This window comes from Muntiacus reevesi, chromosome 4 (assembly GCF_963930625.1).
Source record: "Muntiacus reevesi chromosome 4, mMunRee1.1, whole genome shotgun sequence".
Taxonomy (NCBI): Eukaryota; Metazoa; Chordata; class Mammalia; order Artiodactyla; family Cervidae; genus Muntiacus; species Muntiacus reevesi.
In genome coordinates this window covers 94,417,303-94,434,835 of record NC_089252.1, presented here as the reverse complement: position 1 = coordinate 94,434,835, position 17,533 = coordinate 94,417,303, and the positions used below count along the sequence as shown (strand labels likewise).

The following is a 17,533-nucleotide window of genomic DNA, read 5'->3' as shown; positions in this document are numbered from 1 at the left end:
TGACAAACCCCAGCTTTATTACCATGTACCCCCAAAGTAGACCCTTGGCAGCTGCCTTTTTGCAGACCTTCTAAGAAGCAGAACAGTACCATTATTGAAGGCTGACACATACACTCCCTTCCTAATTAAAATGAAGAGATATGCAACTCCAATTGGAAATGTCACATTGAGACCGCACTTCCATGCTGAGTGAAAACCTTTGCAAGTTCAAAGTGTATAATCAGCCTCTTCCACCCAGAGGCATTTGTAAAACAGGCATGTTTGGAACCACTCCCACTGAATAGTTCCGCCCTTACAAACTCTCTCCCAGAGAAGTCCCAAGGGCTGGCTGAGGCAGCAACCTGCCTTATTGAGCAAAAATGTCAACAGGAGAAAAAAAAAAAGCAAAGCAAAAAGGAGACGGTGCTTCTGATTTATTTCAAGAATGCGATCAAATAAATGAGTTCAGTGTCACAATTAGGAAGCTGGGCCAAGGAAGAAAGACACGTTTAGTCTTGTCTTCTGTGTCTTGCCTTGATTTTGATTGTAACCAGTGACAGAATGAGGAGTTGGCTCAAACTGCAGAGCTGAGACCAATTATGAACTCTATTCATAACTCATATGCCTCTGTGAGGGGCAATACTTAGGTTCCTTAAATAGTCACGAAGGGCATCTGCTCTGTTGGAGGATACACATAATATGCCAGCATTACAGCTGTTGGGGGTGGAAAACTCCATCCTGGAGACCCTGACACCCCCCACCCCACACACACACCAATCCTAGCTCTTTCCAGTGTTTCTAATCTAAGCAAACAGTACCAACATCTTTCCAGTTTTCTAAGACAGAAGTAGGAGTCATCCTAGGTGGAATATCATCACCTGAATCTTTTACCTCTTCTTCCAATAACTAATACATTAGCAAGTCCACATAAACATTTTATATTGTTGATATAATAATGCAACACTCCCTTAAAAATGGTGGCTCAGATGGTAACGAATCTGCCCGTGGGAGATCTAGGTTCGATCCCTGGATTGGGAAGATCCCCTGGAGAAGGGAATGGCAACCCACTCCAGTATTCTTGCCTGAAGAATCCATGGACAGAGGAGTTTGGCAGCCTACAGTCTAATAGTAGCTACAGGCTACTGTTAGACCTCTAAGGACAACAAACATGTCTGGTTTTGCTAAACATTTTATCATTAATGCACAAACTAGTAAGAGAGTCTATAAGGAGAGTATCCATTTCCAAGCAGCAGATTCTGGCAAGATGAGCATTTCAGTCCTGCCTGGGACATGACCTTAGTGAAAGGCATTTGGCCAGATTTGGTTCCCACTTCCCTTTAGTGTCTTAGACATTCTCTTTCTGGATCTCAGTTTTGTCTTCTGAAGAGATGAGCTCTACTGCCTTTCCAGTTTAAACTTTTACAACCCTGAAATTCTAAACCCCAAACAAATATTGGACCTGAAAGAATATTCAGAAAGTTATCAGGCCTTGAGGTTTTATTGATTCACTCCACTTGTCTGCCCTATATACGTCACAGAATGTACATAAAGAAGATCACCTCTCCTCTGTAGTGACATCCTCTTTGGGAGGATTCAAAACTATGTTTTCTAAAAGGAGATTAGCTCTTAAAGATGAGCTTAGCTCTCTGAAGTCGGATGACTGAGAAGAGAAAGATCTTCTTGAGTAGGTCCTCAACCATCCTTGCAGAAGCTTTTATTCTAAAACTGCCCTAGAAAATATGGCAGTCATCAGACACATGAGACTATTTAAGGCTAAACTAGTTCAAACTAAATTAATTTTAAAATGCAGCTTCTCAGTCACAAAAATCACATGTGGTCCATGACTGTTGTGTTGGACAGCTCGGAATATTAAACATTTTCATCACTGAAGAAAGTCCTGGTGTATGGCATTGGTTGTACAGGAAGCAAGAAATGATTCCCTGCTTCTCCATCTCTAGCACCAACGCTCCGACCTTTTCTTGGTTCACACTGCACTTGCTTTCTCAGGATTCAGGCTTTAGGGTTGGTGCTGACACACCTGAACTCATGCGATCCTCTGACAAGCTTCAGATCAAAGTCCACTTCTTCAAGGGGACTGACCCTAATGTTAGAGTCAATGGAGCACTCCTGTAGTTCTCTTCTCTGAACACCCAGCACTTCACTAGAAGCTGTTTAAATAATTTTGCCTCCCAAGATTGAGGGGCTGTAGAGTAGAGACCCTAGAGCTAGATAAGCCTGGGTTTGAACGCCAGCTCTATCTTGGGCTCACCATATGGAGTTAAAAAAAGACAATGGGCATCTCTGGGCCTCATACTCTTCTTCTGTAAAATGGGGACAAACTGTACTCAGCTCATTGGATTACTGGATAATTAAGTGAGTTGTTACACATGATGCACTTTGAAAAGCACTCATCACATATATACTGGACAAACACTGTCAGAAATAAATCACTATGAAGCATAAGCACCTTCAAAGGCAGAGCTACTTTGATCTTCTGCCCCATACATCACACCCTGTACCATGGGACAATGCTGAAATGAAGGCACAGAAGGGCTGCCTTTAAAACTGCACTGCCAGGAATTGCCTCTATAAATCTATTCAAAACAGTACAGTGAGACATTTGTACAGAGGTGTTCGCAGCAGTATTGTTTACAAAACATTAAAAAAAAGTGGGGGGAGGAGGAATCTTAAACGTCCACCTGCAGGGGCTAGTTAAATAAACTATATAAATTCATACAATGGCATATTTTGCAGCATTTATAAAGAATGAGGTGGAACTATGTGGGGGTAACTGGGAAGATCTCCAGGATGTATTAAGTCAATGGACAAAAATACTTAGGTTTATGCCGTTTATGTCTACATTTTCCGAATCTTTGCACTAGACCTTTTAACAGAGGTTTCCTGTGAGGAGGAAGAGAATCAACTTACACTTAAAGACGTTTAAGTTCTTTATCTAGAAAGAATTCTATCTTGTATATTCATTACTATTACTTCAAGCTGTTTAAAAGTCTTGCTTTAAAGAGTGATTGGCGTTGCGGTGTTTTCCTCTTTGGAGCCAGGTCAGGCCAAGAGGAATAAAATGTGAGCAATAGAAATAGACAGTGAGTACCTAGAGAAGTAAATAAAGATATTTTACTGGTAAATCCACTAGTTTACTGACTGGAAGGAGAAGAGAATCCACCCACCAGGCTGGCAATGTGGGGCCAGTCGTGTGTACAAATCTAAAGAGCTGACGCTGACAGAGAGCTTACGTGTGTCAGACGCTGTGCTCAGCCCTTTCCAATTATTGGCTCACTTAATCCTACCTACGAGAAAGCACTGTTATTATCCTCGTTTTACCGAAGGGAAAATGGAGACATGCAGCATTAAGTAACTTGCCGGAGGGCACACAGCTCAACAGCAAAGAGGCTGAGACCTAAGCTCTGGCAGGGCCACAGCCCAGCCTGCAGGCTTGTTAGTGTCCAACTGACAGAATCACCACTAAGGGGGCCCAGAGGGGCTCACAAAGATCTCTCCAGCCCTATTCCTGTAACACTATCTGGCATATCATAAAAATTCCATTTTGCTTTCACCTTATGAAAGTCAATACAATACATTCCAATTGCTACCGAAAAATTATGAGCCATCTCATACAGCAGGGAAATCACACAGCCAAAAGGTCAAAAGGTCAAAAGGCTGAAGAATACAGGTAAATGGCTAAAAAACACTGGACCCATACGCAGCATGAGAATTTCAACTCTAAAGTAACTGGGTGACATTCACAGAAAGACGGTTTTATGTAAGGATGACTAGTCATTTTCTGAAAAACTTTTTCCTGTTGTTACTCAGCAAGAAGTTGGGTGAAAGGACTAATGGTCTATTATCACAACTTTTTAGTTACATCAGTATCATTTTCTTGGCATGTCCAGGAAAGAGCACGGGATCTAAAAATCCAACAGCTGGGTCTGTTTCCTGGCTCTTGCCTTCCGGAACCAGCTGCACAACCTTAAGAAAGTCCCTAAGTGCTACCTGGTCTAAGCATCCCCATCTAAAAAGCTGGGGATAATAGCTACCTCTGTCAAAGTGACTCAAAGTCACAGAGGTGACTCCACCTATGTACCACTTGTAATATAAACACCTCAGTAAAATGAGCTGATTTTCTTTTTTGTCCCAGATATGCTGTTGCCTAACCACATGCTTTTCTTTTTCAACAAAGTACTCTTTGGCTTTGCACAGCCACTCCTTAACCTCTCCAAACATGCAAATAAATATTTTTTTACATTCTGGATTAAAGTTCCTCTGATGGTCATAATAAGTGATTTCAGACAGGACAACTCACTTTCTTAAACCAAAGAGGATCCACACTTGTTCTCTTCTCAGCTACATGAATTTTTAACCATATTCATATTTACAAAACAACACACTGAAGAAGCTCTTGGTACATCCACTGAGCCCCCATCCCTTTTCTAACCTCACAACTAGGTCAATTCTTTTTTATTGGAGGATAAATACTTTACAATATTGTGATGGCTTCTGCCATACATCAACATGAATCAGCCATAGGTATATTAAGGTCCCCTCCCTCTTAAACCTCCTTCCCATCTCCCTCCCCACTCCACCCCTCTAGGTTCACAGAGCACCAGCTTTGGGTTCCCTGTGTCATACCACTCGCTATCTATTTTCCATATGGTAATGTATATGTTTCAATGCTACTCTCTCATATCATCCCACCCTCTCCTTCCCTTACTGTGTTCAAAAGTCTGTCCTTTATGTCTGCATCTCCTTTGCTGCCCTGCAAATAGGAGAAGTATCATCTTTCTAGATTCCATACATATGTATTAATATACGATATTTCTCTCACTCTTTCTGACTTACTTCACTCTTCATCCATCTCATTACTTCACTCTCCATCCACCTCATTAGAACTGACTCAAATGCATTTCTTTTTATTGCTGAGTAATATTCCATTGTATATAGGTACCAGTCTTAACAAATCATTCTTGCTTGGGGCACCCTCACATCTCCCAGCCCACCAACCTCCAGTCAAATGCCAATACTTCAAGGAAACCACAACAATGGATAACCAGCAATACTGGCTCAGCTGGTAAAGAATCTGCCTGTAATGCAGGAGACCTGGGTTTGATCCCTGGGTTGGGAAGATCCCCGGGAGAAGGGAATGGCTACCCACTCCAGTATTCTGGCCTGGAGAATTCCATGGACAGAGAAGCCTGGCAGGCTACAGTCCATGGAGTCGCAAAGAATTGGACATGACTGAATGACTTTCACAACAATGGATAACCAGCAATATTCAAAGAAAATCTTCTTGTATTCACAATTAGGAATCTGATAAATATCTACCTAATGTTTAATGTACATTCACAATTTGGACATGAACAGTAGGCACCAAGTTAATGTTCTTCCCTGTACCCACTGCAAAAAATGCCCCTGAAACAGGGGCAATTATCACATCAAAATTTACAATGCCCTTAATAAAATAATAGTCTATTTCATATTCATCCTTTGCTTTTAAGTCTCATCTAGAAAATGCCACTGTGTTCATCCCATAAATCCAGATTTTGAGAGTTTCTAAAAAGTACATAAAACTTAATAACTTGACCCAGCTATTAACAGTATCATAGTATGTCCTTTTGTCTCAAATAAAAACACTCAACAAAGCAATCAAGCTATAATATTGTCTTCAGAAGATGTAAGTTAAATTTTCTCCCCACATTTGGCTTTGCTCTCATCCTGCAGATTTACTTTCACCTACATGAAATGATTTATACTCATGTTATTCAACACAGTCATGTTTTAAAATATTAAAAAATGTTTATTCAAAAAGACCTAGTTAAATAAATTGTGGTCCACATAGTCAGGAGATTACTTAGTCACTTAAAAAAGAAAACAAAAAGCACTCTAGTACTGAACCTCAAAGACTCAGAAGACATACTTTCATGATATAAAAGAGCATGATGCCAAATGGCATATAGTGTACATCTTCTTTATAAAACAGGGAAGATATGAGAACACACGTATGACACTTGCATGTATGTGTTTGTATTTACATTTAAAAAAAATTTCAGAAGAGTAACAGAAATGAATAACACTGGTTTTAATATCTGGGGAAAACAGAAATGGAAATTAGGCAGGTGGAAGATAAATCTAGGAAAGAGGTTACTTACTGAATACTTCTGAAATATTCTGCTTTGAAATATTCCATGAAAATCTATCACCTACTCAAAAATATATTAAACATCAATTGGTGGTACAAATGACATTCCAGTCCTTTTGATACTAAAACACCGCCACCTATAAGGTCACATTTTATGCTATGAGTCTTCTTCCTCTTCTTTCTAATACCGTACATACCCATATTAAACACACACACACACACATACACGCCCACACGCACACGTGCCTGCATTTAAATCAACAAATTAAAGGAGAAAAATCCTGGAGGAGAAAAAAAAAATCCAAATTATTTTTAAACAGCTCCACAAAGCCTCATTCCATATATTTTATTATTATTAATCCCACTAAGGTGAACTGCCATCTCCTACAGATGTTGAGACTTCACTAGTCCACAGAACATCTCTGCCTCAATGGCCCAGGATCCTCTGTGGCGCCCAGCAGAGAGGCACGCTCACTGCTGCCATACAGATGAGCTCACCTTCATAGGTGCCAACTTCTAGAAGAGTCCCGCTCTGCTCGAGGTCCAAGAACTCCTTCACAGTCAGAAAGTTATAGTCCACGCCAGGCACCTCTCCTTCTCTGGGAGACCGGGTTGTGCCTGTAGCAGACAAGGCAAAAGGCACAAGAAAACATCAGTCCACTGAGAGAGGAAGCGCCCCATCCAGGTGTAATTAAAATAACCAGTTCAGTAAGTACCTAAGCTGACAGACCCACCTACTGAGACAGGGACCTGGCAAAGGTAACTTCTTTCTAGCAGAAAAGCATCCTGTCTTCCATCCTCTCGTGCCTGGGCCCCTCAAATACCAGAAAGAGAAAACCAAACACAGCAAGGCAACCCAGGGAGATTTTTATCACTTAAAAAAATGATGAATGCACTGAATGAAAAGGGTGAACTGGATTTTATACAGATAACATTCACAATCAGCAGCTTTTAGGGCTCCAGTAAATTCTAAAAACATTATCCACCTTAAGCTCAGAGCCTAAGGGGTTTATAATTTTATCACAGGCCTCGGAATTCTTGTGTTCCTCAATACATCCGGCAACTTCCAATGTAATAAGCCCTTTGAAGAAAATGACACCCGCTGCATAAACACATCACTAGAGAAATTCAATTGCCCAAGATCTGTGGCTGGATACCTCCCAGGGATCAAAATGTTGCTGTGTCTCCATGTAATTAATATGTTTGGCAAAAAGAGGCCACCCGTAAGTTCTGACAGGAGAAAAAGGACACTGAATTTGATAGGAAATTCTCCCCCTGAATTAATCTCATCATTCATTCAAAGACTCATAAATATAACAATTCTTACGAAATAACACAGACCCTCTAGAACATTTAAGTCACCCAGCTGAGGTGCTGGGTGAAAGACCTATCATTTTAGCCCAGTCAACCTCAATCAAAAGTGTGGAAGGAGTGTGGTTTACACTCAAACTAAAAAAAGAAACCATAAGAAATTTTGTAGTACATACTAGGAATCTATATTAAATGGGAGGGGAGATTAAAAAAGAAAAACAAAAGCAAAATTCATGGTTTCTGCTCCAACATTCAGGTTAGGTAGGGCATGCAACCAACATGAGTTCATTCTGCAAGGCACAATTACCCATAGTGCTTTTAAGTCTTTTTTTTTTAAAATATAATAAGCAGGAATGTTTTCCTCTAGTCCTAGTTCTAATTCTCCCTAAAAAGCAATTAAATAACCAACTGTATGTTGTCTCCACTGTTCATGGCAGAACACAGTCTCTGACTGCCTGCCCATGTGAATTTCCATGCACCTACAGTAGATAACCAGAATTCTCTTACGTCAAAAAGTCAACACTTCTTGCACATTTCACTCAAGGAAAACACATTTTTAAACAAGTCGATTTTTTCTAACATCGGAAATCTGAGTGTTAGAAAGAGATGCAAATTATCCATAGTCCCAGTTACGTGACAAATGTGTGCTTGTCGTGCTCAGCACACCAGGACTTTCTGGTTTAGAAGCCTGCTTGTATAGTGTCCAAAAGTCTATTCTTAAACTGTTTCCTAAGTTTTTCCCATTTCTTGCTTCCCTGGCAGACTATGACACCCTTGGGGTACTTTACAATGTTTAAATTTACATCTCGGGTGTCAGGCATATAGTGGGTACTCCAGAGCATACTGCTGTTGAGCAGGTACACATAGAAAGGGAATGAAGAATTCATGGTCTGTCTCATTCCTGAGCTTCCGCTTGTTCCTCAGTTTCCTAATCTGTGAAATAAGGACAATAAACTACCTATACATTTGTTGTGTGTATTGAATAAGACAAGGCTTTTAAAAGGCCTAGCTCAGTTCCTGCTACCAGATACACAGTTTATGTTATTATTAGAATGAAATGAGTTGGTATTACAGTTCAAATTACATACATAATTGAGCTTCCCTGGTGGCTCAGGTGGTAAAGAATCTGCATTCGATGCAGAAGACCCTGCTTTGATTCCTGGTTGGGGAAGATCCCCTGAAGAAGAAAATGGCAATACACTCTAGCATTCTTGCCTACAAAACTCCATGAACGAAAAGCTTGGCAAGCTACAGTCCATGGGGTTGCGAAGAGTCAGACATGACTGAGAGACTAATACTTTTACTCTCTTCAGCATCCAGTTGAGAAAAAAAATTAGGGCACAGACAAGAACAATAGGATGGAGGTGATAAGCAATGAGATTTCTATTATGAATGGTGAACACTTTAAACGGCTGTAAGTGACTACATAGGATAGCTGTGTTCAAAGTACATCAACTCATCAGGCCATGCTAGGTTTAGATTTTAAAGAGAGAAACCGCTGATGGAATGTGTAAGAAAAACAGAAGAATATGATCTGGGCAAATGGGATGTGCTACTTACAGACATCAAGAAGATGGGGGAATGGTGTATAAGGGGAAAAAAAATTAAGAGTTCACTTCAGAATATGTGAAAGCTTGAGATGCCTATCAGAGCTCTGGACAGCTGAATATGTAAATCTAAAAATCAGATGGGTGGTTGGGCCCTAAATTTGAGAGTTATCACTAAACCACTGGCATTTGAAGGCAAGAGAAAGAAAGAATGAATCTAGGGGGAGAGACATGATAGAAAAAGCAGTCAAGAAGTCTTCCTTAAACACAAAAACTTTACAATTTTTGGAAACTGAGAAGAGGAAAAGAGCCTCGGAGGAGATGAAGAGGCAGCTGTCAACAAAGCAAGAGCAGAGGAGGAGGGTGTGATGCCTCAGAGCCAAGCGCAAAAGCTGTTCAGCCGGCTCTCTGGAAAACACAAACAGTCCACATCATACTGCGAAATTCCAGTGTAGGGCAAGAACAGAATCTCTTTGAAACTTGCTGTGAAAGAATCTGTCCTAAATATGTTCTATATGGCAACTCTCACACTCAAGTCTCCATACCAAAATTCTATTAACTAAATCCATCCCTCCATCCCCAGAACCCCAAAATGTGGATAAATAAGACCAAATAGAAGATTTTTTTTTTAAGTCTTCGACACCAGACAATATTTTGGTTTTTCTCCCCCTCCTATAATCATCTTATCATTGACATTTCTTCCAATCATATTTTCTGAACCAATTTGTCAGAGTAACTGTTGAGACAGCACTAACCTCTGGGACTTCATTTCCTGAAAGGATTGAAAATGATCAAGAACTTGGGGGAAAATGGTACATTTTAGATGAAAAATGAAAACAAGCAGACACCATTTTCCCTTGGAAATAAATACGCTTAGAATGGCCTTTAAGCAGCAGGGAAAGCGGGTAGGGGAGGATTCAACTCCACCCACAAAACCTTCAGGGTTTACTACCCAGACAAAACCTTCCCTCTCTGCAGGCCAGCAGGAGCTTACTGGAGTTATCCTCTGAGCAACAGGCCCTGGGCCTGGTCCACATGACCAGACTCCCATTCAGAGATGCTAGGGAGAAAGGGCCTGGGAGGGGACCCCACCCTCTCTTTTCTTTCAGCAGAATGACAGGCTGCCTGCTGGACACACGCCTGGCAGATGGCATTTCAAAGGTTTTTCAGGAGCCATCTGGGGTGGGTACAATTATTACAAACCACACTTCTAACAAAGCCAGAAGGGTTACTTCCTGGCAGAAGAGAAGTAAAACAAATTCTACCATGTTTCTCAGGGACAGCGTGTTTAAAAAAAAAAAATCACCAGGCTGACAAATGGAGGTTGCTTACAGCTTACTATACCGTCTTTTGTTGGTCCAGCTAGAAATCAGGGCAACAATATCTTGCAGCTACTATGTTTGAACAAACAAACACAGAACTCACCTCCTGGCCTTCCAAAAGAAAAAAGAGATAATCAAACACTAGGAAAAAAAGAATAGCTTCCACTTATTTGATGCTTACCTATATCTTAGGTAAAGTGTTCAACAGTTCATCAGTAGTGCTATAGCTAATCTTTCTTAGAAACACAGAAGGATTGCTATTATTCTCACTTTATTGACGAGGAAGCTGATACCCAGAGAAGCAAAGTAACTTTCCCAAGGTCACATACAACTCAGCTGGGCACAGCTATGATTTGAAAGTAGGCAATCTGACTTTAGTCAGTTGAAGTCATTGTTGTCCAATAGAACTTTCTGCCATATGGGAAATGTTTCATAGATGTGAGTCTAAGATGGGAGCCACGAGCCACATCTGGTCATTATTATTTTTATTAAATATATTTCAGGTGCACAGCATTAAAGTCCAACATGTGTACACATGTAGCTATTGATACGTGGCTAACATGACAGAGGAACTGAATTGAAATTTTATCTAATGTTAATTACTTTAGATTTAAAGAAGCACATGTGGCTAGCGGCAACTGGATTGGCCAGTGCATTTCTAAACCAGGAGGGCATTTCCAGTATTATGTTCACTACCATGCTCTCAAAGCACTTTCAGCTTTTGAAATAAAAATAAGAAACATATCAAACTGCTTGAGAAGGAAACGGCAACCCACTCCAGTATTCTTGTCTGTGAAATGCCAAGACACAGGAGCCTCACAAACTACAGTCCACAGGGTCACAAATAGTCAGACACGATTTACTGACTTAACAACAACAATCAAACTGCAAAATCTTGTACTCCAACAGGAAACTCATCCTTTAAAAATCTCTTATTTGCTTTGAAAAATGATAGTCAAGCTTTATGTTTTGTACTAAAAATTCTGTTTGGTTTCTTTTGGACATGGTATCTTGGGAAAAAAGTCTTCTTAGATATTTGTGCCTTCACTTTTGGCAGCCAAAACAAAAACCGAAAGCAACAAGATCAAAACAAAAGCAGTCCTCCAAAACACACACACACAAAAAGTGAGTTCCTGTGAATACAGGAATGAGTAAATGAAATATGGTAGATTTGCCCTTAGGATTTTTTTTTTTTCGCTCTGTAAAGAAGTACTAGTTAGATGCCCAAGCAGGTATGAGAAAGAATATCTATAATATACAGTTAAGTAATAAAAAGTGCAAAAAATAATCACTGCATTTTATTGAAAAAAAGAAAAGAAAGCCCTATGGGTGCTACATGTTTTCTGAGTTAATAAATAGTTAACCGGATGGAATAAATCCTTAACAGTGGTAACCAGAAGAGGGTGGGTGCAGAAATGGGAGGAGAAAAAAAATTGTTTCTTTATATCCTTCTGAATTGTACCACTGTGCTTATGGTTAGTTGTTCTGGTATTTTATAAATCGAATAACATAATTAAAATAATAAAATAATTCTGAAAGCCCTGATTCTTAGGCATCGTACCCAAACAACTTCAATATTAGCTTAATCCTTGCAAGAACATGCCAAAGAATAGAGGCTCCAACTGAATCAACACACAATACATCCCAAGGTTTCCCACTTCATAGAAAGCTAGCATCAAGGTCCTCAATACTTGCCTTTAGTTATGAATAGAATGTGGTTGTTCAGTCGCTCAGTCGTGTCCGACACTTTGCGACCTAAAGTTAGGAGAAGGTGGCAATATTTTTCTGCCTGATTTTGGTTTTTAAATCTCAAACCATTCATCACTTACACAGAGTCTTTTTAAAGTGTTAAAATTTAACAAGATTTGCACCAGAGAAGTGAATACTATCAGTCTTTTATGCACCAGATAAATGAATTTGAGCTGTGCCCTGCTGACTGTCTCAGTATGAAATAGCAGTACCAACAAAAGTTTGCCCCCAAAGCTTTAGTGGCTGCTTGCTTCTTGGGCACATTGTATGGTTCATAAACTTTCAGTGTACCTGGCACGAGAGAATCTTGATGAGGACATCAAATAAACGATCTTCCTTATCATCAAACTCCACAAACTATGGCTACAGAGAATGAGATGGTTGGATAGCATCGCCGAATCAGTGAATATGAGTTTAAGCAAGCTGAGAAGACAGTGAAGGACAGAGAAGCCTGGTGTGCTGTGGTGCCTGGGGTCGCAGAGTCTCACACAACTGAGGGACTGAACAACAAATGGCTACAGAAACAAAACCAGATTTGGAGCTCATCTGCATTCTCTCCTTACTTCTACAATTTCTCTTGAAATATGCAGTTCAAGCAGGAAAAAAATTCTAGAAATGGAACACTAATATGCTATTTCCTACTGCTAAGTGTTCCCAATACCATTAAGTTTCAAGGCAAGTCATCACTCCAACTGGCCTCAAGGCCAGACTGCTAGTAGAGAGATCATTACTAAGAGTAAATTAATACTCAATGGGATCATCTGATGTTAACTTCATCTGGGTTTTGCTTATACAAATGTAACGAGACTTTTTTTTTTTTTTTGTAATGAGACTTTCAAAAAAATCATAGTCACTCCATCTGCTTACAGGTTTAAGGAAACAAGTGTTTATGTTGCTTGAAATTCATCAGATATCCAAGATAACCTCATAGCCTTTATTCTTTAGTTGCCGGAGATAAAGCAGAGTAGAACATGTTTTTTCCCCAAATTCACTCAGTTACCTACCAATCACACAATTTTTCCCCAGTGGCTCAGTGGAAAAAAAATCTTCCTGTGATGCAGAAGCCAAAGGTTCGATCCCTAGGCCAGAAAGATCCCCTGAAGGAGGGCATGGCTAAACATTCCACTATTTTGCCTGGAGAATCCCATGGACAGAGGAACCTGGCAGGCTACAGTCCCTGGGGTCACTAACAGCTGAAATCAACTGAAGTGACTTGGCATGCACGCACACGGTTTTTGCCATATCTTGAGATCAAAAGAAGTGTTTAACTACTATATACCTATTAGAATGGGCTTAAAAAAAAAATCTTACAGTACCAGATGCTAATGAAAACATGGAGCAACTGGAACTTTTTCATACATTGTTGGTAAGGATGCAAAAGGGTACAGCCACTTGAAAAAGAGTTTGGCAGCTTGTTTAAAAGTTAAACATAAATCTACATAGGACTCCCAAATTACATTCCTAAATATTTATCCTCAATAAATGAAAACTCACATTTACACAAAAACCTATATACAAATGTTTATAGCAGCTCTACACATAATCAGCCCAAAACAGACAACCTGAATGTGCTTAAATTGACAATTGGATACACAGTGGTAAATCCTTACAATAAACTCAACAAAAGTTTAGATGTACACAACAACATGGATTAATCCCAAATACATTTCAGTAAGTATAAAAAAAAGCCGGACTCAAAAGGCTAGATACTGCATATTCCATTTCAGTGATGGTCTATAAAAGGCAAAACTACAGTAGAGATGGAGAATAAACCAGCTGTTGCCAGGTGTATGGTTGACGTTGACTACAAGGGGGCAGCACCAGGGAATGGGAGGAGTGGAGAGGGTTTGAGGAGCAGAACAGTTCTGTATCCTGATTGTGGTGGAAGGTGAAGGACAATATACTCCTTAAAAGCTACAGAACTGTACACCACAAAGAGCAGATTTTACTATTACAAAACTTCAAAAAGGAAACACTTACCATTGTCTACAATGGACAATCAGTTCCAGCCTGCCATAAACAACAACTAAAAATAAATATAACAAAAATAAAATTGGTTCATTTCATCTAGAGTCTGAGGCTCTGAGCTTGAAGTCCACATTCTCTTATTACAAAGGGAGATTAACAAATATTAGAGACTTATTAGCACCAAACTGAGATTTTCTCCTTAACACAATTACAAGTCTTTTTTCTTTTTTAATTACAGAGAGAGTCACATGCTCAGTATTAGATTAGATCATTAACTAGCATCAAGAACACTGCTTAAAATCATCTCACTTTACCCCTAAAGTCATGTTGGGAACCATTAGGACTAGTTCTCTACCAACCAGGAAAACCCAGGACAGACATTAGAGCCTCTAGTTTTTAAGGTGGAAAACGGCAGTTTCAGAGTCCTACTCCATCACCTTACTCTCTAAAGAATTTAGGTTGCTTCATCTAAGTCTCAGTTTCCTCACTGACACTGACGCTGGAAAAAAATAAAATCATCAAAATTTAAAATAACAATTTTTAAGTATTAAAAATACCTGCACCTCTGAGCTTTGTGCAAGTACAAAGGGAGACAAGGTGTGTGCCACTCCCATCACGGTGTCCAGCGGGGACAGAGTATCCGAAACAAACAAGTAGCTGATGTGCAGCTGACTTGGATTTGGCTAGCTTGGAGACTTGGAGGTGAGTTTCATCAACACTCTTGGAGATATGTTCAAGGAGAAAAACCTCTCTGCATATGATTTAAATACATTACATATTATTTTGTATTCCTACTAGATATTCTCACAGTCAAACCTGCGTCATTTCTGGCCCTCAGTTAATGCAACCTTCTTTACCCTGGCTAGAAGATCATCTGCCTATTTACCATGTCACCCGATCTATTTCATTTCAACATAAAGATGAAAGGAAGGTATGTCCTACAACTAAGCGATCTTTACGTTTCTACCCTGTAGGGATAAGTCCTAACTCTTTGGCTCCAATTCATGAATGCTCATGCGCTCTTGTCACCATCCCAGAAATACAAATCTCGTAGCATGTGCCATAGCAAACATTTTTCTATGAGTACATGCCTTTTTCTAGGGAGCCTGACCAACCACAAGGGTGTAAACTCCCTTACTCCCCAAACAGAGATTTAGAAGCAATGTATCTACTAATACTGACCACAAAGCCTTGCATGTCTAATATATTCAAAACACTAGTGACTTTTCTATGGTGCTTTAATCATGGCTTCAGGCGCCCAAATGTGGAGCCACTTGGATAGCTAGTGTGTGTTTCTTCCTGGACAAAAAGCACTTGCTTTTAATGAAGTTTTTGTATTACCAGTGCTGCCAGTGAACATGAGGCAGGAACAGAGACTGAGGACAGAAGACCAATAGACCTTTTCTCCTAAGAGAACGTGTTTATGTTTAAAATCAGTCATCAACAGATGAATGGCTAAAGAAAATGTGGTATATATACATAAAATGGAATACTACCCAGCCATAAAAAGGAATGAAGTAATGCCATTTGCAGAAACAAGGATGGACCTAGAGATTCTCCAGTGGAGTAAATCAGACAGAGAAAGACAAATATCACATGAATCTCTCACATGTGGGATCTAAAAAAATTATACAAATAAATTTATTTATAAAGCAGAAATTAATTCAGAGACATAGAAAACAAACTTATGACTACCAAAGGGGAATTGGGGTGGGGGGGAGAGGAAATAAATTAGCAATCTGAGATTAACATTTACATATTACTATATATAAAACAGATAAACAACAAGGACCTACTGTATAGCACAGGGAACTATAACTATATTCAATGTCTTACAATAACCTATAACGGAGAAGAATCTGAGAAAGAATACATACATACATATACATACAGATATGCATAACTAAATCACTTTGCTGTATACCTAAACATCGTAAATCAACTACACCTCAATTTTTAATAATTAGGAAAAGAACAAAATAAAACGAGTCCCCTGCTTGTGTCCTTGTGTCCTTTTAAATCCACTAGTCAAACAAAAACAACCCTACAGTTATTATTATTGTGCCCACTTCACAGGTGACAAAACGAGCACACAGAGGTGAGGTGACTAGCCAAAAATGACACAGCTTTGTAAGTGGCAGAGCCAGGATTTGTACCCGAGACTTTATGTCCACAGAGCAGCAAAAGCCCCTGTATATGAAGAAAGCATTGGGCACAGGAACAAACTAGTGTGAGGAGGAGGAAAGCTTAGTTTTCATAGCTCTTCATCTCCGTCCTCATCAAACAAAACAAAGGGGTGCGGATGGGGTTAAGCCTGAGGGAGAATGCTCGGCCCCATTCCCCACGACTTCCTTAATCCAAAACCTGAGCTCCCAGGAAATATGTTTTACTACCTCTTAATCAGAATAACGAGGTAATTCAGGCCAGAATTCACTGAATAGGAAAGTCTAGCAATAACTTGAACATGCATATTAACCATTCTTCCTCTTTGATGCGGGGGAGAGGCAAATACAAAGTCATGGGAATTTTGCATTCATTAAAAACAGGGAAGGGAAAATTTCCAAGCTGTCACAGATTCATTGCAAACACTCAGCATTCAGGCAACGAACGAAAAGAACTTCCAGCACTCCATACATGCTTATCAAAAATCAACTTTGGGGGGATTATCTTGAGGCATTTTTTGTTCAGAAAGGAATTCTGAAAATCAGTAATGCCATAGTTTAGTACTAAAGGCTGTCTACGATAAAAAGGGATTAGATCAGACAGACTTTCAGTATTATGGCAGTTTATACATTTTACTTTCTCTGAATTAATGACAGCAATTGTTTGTATAAAATGGAATGAACTAATGCCAATGATTTCAACCAGGTAATTTCAAAAGCATGTGAAAGAAAACGGTCATTTTGGTGAAAAGCGATAATTAATGGAGAATGTCAAGTTTTCACAAATAAGGTGACTGCAAGCCAATGCTAAATGCTGCTAATCTTTGGCAGCTTTCTTTCTTTAGCTTAAAAAAATAATGAAGATTGACTGCCAATGGGTAGATGGTTTCTTTCAGGGGTGAAAAGAATGTCTTGAAATCAGAAGGCTGGTTTCACAGTTTTAGGAATATAATAAAAATGCTGACTTTTATGGAGTGTACACTATCAGTGACACTGTTAAAAATAATACACAGTACAGATATGCAGAGATAAACAGAAGGTAGTCTCTGCCTCCAAGGATATGACTATTCAGCAGAGGAGCTGTTAACATTTCTGTGAATAATATGTGCATGGCATAAATTTCTTCTTCAACAGTAACTTGCTTTCATTAGTCCTTCCAATATATGAATCAAGTGTAAGCGTGAGATCAGAAATCAGAAATTACTGCCCATGTTATGTTATATCTTCCTAAAAACTTCAGGGGTCTGGAGTTCTCCCAGAACAGCCATATAGAGACAGAAACTGTTACCAGATCTAAAATCAGACTTGGTGAGTTCAAATTCCTGCTCTGATATTGACAAACTG

General features: G+C 39.5%; 1 protein-coding gene across 10 annotated transcripts in view; it reads right to left on the bottom strand.

The window, feature by feature from the left end:
• Positions 1–17,533, bottom strand: part of MAGI1 (membrane associated guanylate kinase, WW and PDZ domain containing 1) — a 636,320-nt gene that overhangs the window by 123,198 nt on the left and 495,589 nt on the right. For all 10 annotated transcript variants that reach the window (XM_065933320.1, XM_065933322.1, XM_065933325.1 and 7 more), the window contains exon 3: positions 6,629–6,748. In XM_065933320.1, coding sequence (XP_065789392.1) covers positions 6,629–6,748 — 120 coding nt within the window. The remainder of the gene's footprint in view (positions 1–6,628; positions 6,749–17,533) is intronic.